The sequence below is a fragment of the Colobus angolensis genome, unplaced genomic scaffold, assembly GCF_000951035.1.
Source record: "Colobus angolensis palliatus isolate OR3802 unplaced genomic scaffold, Cang.pa_1.0 Scaffold22, whole genome shotgun sequence".
Lineage (NCBI taxonomy): Eukaryota > Metazoa > Chordata > Mammalia > Primates > Cercopithecidae > Colobus > Colobus angolensis.
Window position 1 is genome coordinate 4,810,716 of NW_012115377.1, and position 4,820 is coordinate 4,815,535.

Below are 4,820 nucleotides of genomic sequence, written 5' to 3' on the forward strand. Positions count from 1 at the left end.
GAAAGAAAGAAAAGGCAGGCTATCTGCTCTATGATTTATGCCATTTTGTTTGAAATCAAGCCACTTTTTTACATGACAAAATGGGACCAGGGACACATTATGCTTGAAGCTGCTTTGGTGTGTTATATTTTTCCAATAGACAACAAGATCAATAGCTATTTACATTTTTAAAAGAAGCATTTACCCATGTACTATGAAAAACTGTGCGTGGTGAGCCCTTCTGAAGAGTGGGGAACCCTGGGCTGCTTCGCCTCTGGGTTTGACAGGGGGTCCCATCCCCCAAGGCTGCCCCGGGTGTAGGGAACAGGAGCCTGGATTTATAGCGTCCTCTCTGGGGTGTCAGGGCCAGCGGGGCAGCATACGATGTTTACTCAGATACCTAGAAAGACCCCCACTGGGCTGGTTCTCATCTTTTCTTGCCCAAGATATGTCAGAGCAAAGGTGCAAGCTCCAAAATAAAAGATGAGACACTCACTGTCTCCCTCCCTCAATGTACTTACCAGTGGGAGCTGGAACAGCCTGTACTGCCCGGCTCCCCACTCCCCGGCTCCACCCCCATCTCTGGCCTGGCTCCCACCTCTGCCTCCTCTGAGGGAGGCCAGATGCAGGAGAAAGAGGGAGGCTCAGCCAGGCCAAGAGGCTGTCCTGACATGTTTATATTCACAGGAGAATGAAAACCAGAGACACAAAAAAACCTTCGGGGGCAGAGACAGAGAAGACAGTAGGAGGTTGTCCAGGCACCGGGGGTAGGAATGGAGCCATTTGGGGGATAAGTGGGGATTTGAAAGGAAGCTGCCACCCAAGTCACATGAGGGCCAGCCAGAGCTAGAGCTGTGGTTCTTTAGAAAGAGACTGAAAAAGAGGGACCCTGGTGATCAAAAGGCAGAGGGAGGAAGAGGAGGCAGAGGAGGAGTCAGCAGGGAGGTGGGAGGGAAACGAGAATGGTGGCCACAAAGGAGAGATTCAAGAAGAAGGCAGGCTGTGGAAACAGTAGAGTGAGTCCTTAGGAAGTTAAACCTAAAATTAGCCAGGCACAGTGGCTCACGCCCATAATCCCAGCCCTTTGGGAGGCCGAGGCGGGTGAATCATGAGGTTAGGAGTTCAGGAGAGCAGCCTGGCCAAGATGGTGAAACCCTATCTCTACTAAAAATACAAAAATTAGCCTGGTTTGGTGGCAGGCGCCTTTCATTCCAGCTACTCGAGAGGCTGAGGCAGTAGAACTGTTTGAACCCGGGAGGCAGAGATTGCAGTGAGCCGAGATAGCACCATTGCACTCCAGCCTGGGCGACAGAGTGAGACTGCATCTCAGAAAAATAAAAATAAAATAAAAAAAGAAAGTTAAACCTAAAATTGCCATGCAACTGTACCACTGCACTCCAGCCTAGGTGACAGAGCGGGAGGCTGTCTCAAAAAATAATAAAAGAGTTTGGGCGCAGTGGCTCACGCCTGTCATCCCAGCACTTTCGGAGGCCGAGTGGGAGAGGATCACCTGAAATCAGGAATTTGAGACCAGCCTGGGCAACATGATGAAACCGTGTCTCTACTGAAAATAGAAAAATCAGCCTGACGTGGTGGTGCACACCTGTATTTCCAACTACTCAGGAGGGTGAGGCACGAGAATCGTTTGAACCCAGGAGGCAGAGGTTGCAGTGAGCCCAGATGGTGCCACTGCACTCCAGCCTGGGTGACAGAGCAAGACTCTGTCTCAAATAATAATAATAAATAAATATAAAAATAAAATGACCATAAAATCCGGCAATTCCACTTCTGGATATCTTCCCAGAAGAACTGAGAGCAAGGACTCACCGATATTCACACACTGATGTTGATAGCAGCGTTATTCACAAGAGCCAATAGATGGAAAGAGCCCAGGTGTCCGTTGATGGATGGATGAATAAATGCGATGTGATCCATCCACACAATGGAATACAAGTCAACCTTAAAAAGGAAGGAAATTCTGACACATGCCGCAATGTGGAGGAACCGTGAGGATGCTATGCTCGGTGAAATAGACCAGACACAAAAGGACAAATACTGTCTGATTCCCCTCGTAGGAGGTCTCTGGACTCGTCGGGTTCAAGATTTACCACCTCCCGCTTTTTTTTTCTGGAGACAGGGTCTTTGTCACACAGGCTAGAGTGCGGTAGCATGATCACAGCTCACTGCAGCTTCAACCTCCAGGCTCAAGTGATTCTCCCACCTCAGACTCCCAAGTAGTCTGCCACCATGCCCAGCTCAATTTAAATTTTTTTTTTTTTTTGTAGAGATAGGGTCTTGTTGTGTCGTCCAGGCTGGTCTCAAACTCCTGGGCTTAAGCGATCCTCCCAGATTGCTGGGATTCCAAGGCATGGACCACCACGCCAGGCCTGGTCAGATTCATGGAGACAGAAAGTAGAAGGGTGGGTGCCAGGGGCTGGGGAGGGAAAGGAGGAGGGAGTGTTTCATGGGAACAAAATTTTAGTTTGGGAAGATAAGAAAGTTCTGGAGATACATGGAGGTGATGGTTGTACAGCAATGGGAATGTGCTTAATGATGCTGAACTGGACACTTAAAAATGGTTAAGAGATGGGCCAGGGAGCGGTGGCTCCTGCCTGTAATCCCAACACTGGGAGGCTGAGGCAGGCAGATCACCTGAAGTCAGGAGTTCAAGACCATCCTGGCCAACATCGTGAAGCCCGTCTCTACTAAAAAATATATATAAATTCTCCAGAAGTGGTTTTACAGGCACATGCCTGTAATCCCAGCACTTCGGGAGGCCGAGGCAGGCGAATCCCCTGAGGTCAGGAGTTCGAGACCAGCCCGGCCAACATGGTGAAACCCCGTCTTCTCCTGAAAATACAAAAATTAGCTGGGCATAATGGAGAGTGCCTATAATCCCAGCTTCTCAGGAGGCTGAGGCAGAAGAATCGCTTGAACCCGAGAGGTGGAGGTTGCAGTGAGCTGAGATCATGCCACGGCACTCCAGCCTCAGCAGTAAAGCAAGACTCCATCTCAAAAAAAAAAAAAAAGTTGATAAATTTTATGTGATGTGTATCTCACTGCAATAAAAAGAAGGGAGGGGCCAAATCTATAAAGACATCAACATGGGTGAGTTCAGGTAAAAGGGCAAATGCTGCGTAGCTCCTCCTTCCTCATCCCAAGACAGGTGTGGACACGGACCTCCTGCCTCCTGCCGGCCAAGATGTGCAGCTGACAAATTGACAGCATCTACCAAGGGCTGCCTGAGATCACATGGATGCCTGGAGCCGCATCTCAGCACTGGCCTCACATGGAGCCATGGGGGAAGCCTACCCACCCACCTACCCACCAAATCTTGTGTGCAGACAGTCCTAACAAAGGCCTGAAAAAGGACAATTCCTGTCCTCCAGATCCTGACAGCCCAGAGAAGGGGCATCTTACCAACCTTGAGGAGTCAGGAAAGCAACCTGGAGGGCATGCCCAAGCTGGGTTTTGACGGATGCATAGGAGTTCACCAGACAGACTCAGGATGGGCCGGGTGGGAGAGGAGGTTTTGCAAGGAGAAGAAAAGGTAGGTGCCCTGGCTGGACAGAATGACAAATAGAATGACTGGGAGAAGAGGGAAGTGAAAGACAAAAGAAGGGAAGGAAAAAGAAATAGGAACCGGAGCAGGAACTGTACCAAAAAAAAAACAACCAAAAAAAAAGATAATCAGATGGAAACTCAGTGATGAGAAGTGCTTCGCCAAGGCTAGAAGTAGGGGAATTTGGCATGGAAGACCAGACTTCTGGTCCTTTTGTGGGGGTGAGGTCTTGAAGGTCCAGGTTAGGCAGGGCACTGGGGGACTACTCCTTCCCATTCCATTCCACTCGCTGTAAGAAGGGTGCTGAGCCTAGGTGGGAGACAGACAGGGTCTGAACGTTGGGAGCAGGGACCTTGTGGTCAAGAGATCCCAGGCTCTGCTGCCCCTTGGTGAACATCTTCTCTCTCCTCACCCTCCCACTACAGGAGGATGATTTCCCCAGGCGGCTCAGCGAGAGTGCGGAGGACCTCAGCCTGGATTTGGGGGCCCTTCAGGGCAGCGAGTATCTGCAGGACCTGGGCCTTGGGGCCCCTTCCCACAGCCAGCCTGGGGAGGCCTCAGACAGCCGCGCCCCCAGTGAAGAACCAGGAAGGGATTCTCTTTTCTCCAACTTGGCGGGGTCCCAGGATCTGTCAAGGCGGCGCAGCTGGGAAAGGTCGCGGAGCTGCTCAGAGAGCTGGCGGAGGTCAGTTCCCTGCTGCTGCCTGCCTCCCACAATGCACCCCCGGGACAGGGCAGGGGTCCAGAAGGCCAGAGCCAGGTCTTGAGAGAAGCTGCCCCTTGCACCTGCCATGGTCCCCAACCTTTTTGGCACCAGGGACCGGTTTCATGGAAGATGATTTTTCCATGGACCCGGGGGGAAAGGGGATACTTTCTGGATAATTCAAGCACATTCCATTTATCGTGCACTTTATTTCTATTATTATTACATTGCAATACATAATTAAGTAATTATACAACTCATCATCATGTAGAATCAGTGGGAGCCCTGAGCTTGTTTTCCTGCACTAGCTGGTCCATTCTGGAGGTGATGGGATCATCAGGCATTAGATTCTCTTTTTTTGTTGAGATGGAGTCTCACTACATTGCCCAGGCTAGAGTGCAGTGGCGTGATCTCGGTTCACTGCAAGCTCCGCCTCCCGGGTCCAAGCGATTCTCCTGCCTCAGCCTCCCAAGTAGCTGGGATTACAGGCGTGCACCACCACACCAGGCTAATTTTTGTATTTTTAGTAGAGATGGGGTTTCACCATGTTGGTCAGGCTGGTCTCGAACTCCTGAC

At 50.6% G+C, this 4,820-nt stretch overlaps 1 protein-coding gene across 1 annotated transcript in view; it reads left to right on the forward strand.

Annotated features, from left to right (window-relative positions):
• Positions 1-4,820, forward strand: part of ARHGEF18 (Rho/Rac guanine nucleotide exchange factor (GEF) 18) — a 148,997-nt gene that overhangs the window by 26,531 nt on the left and 117,646 nt on the right. The window contains exon 3 of the mRNA XM_011943634.1: positions 3,967-4,226. Within this exon, the coding sequence (XP_011799024.1) occupies positions 3,967-4,226 (260 nt within the window). The remainder of the gene's footprint in view (positions 1-3,966; positions 4,227-4,820) is intronic.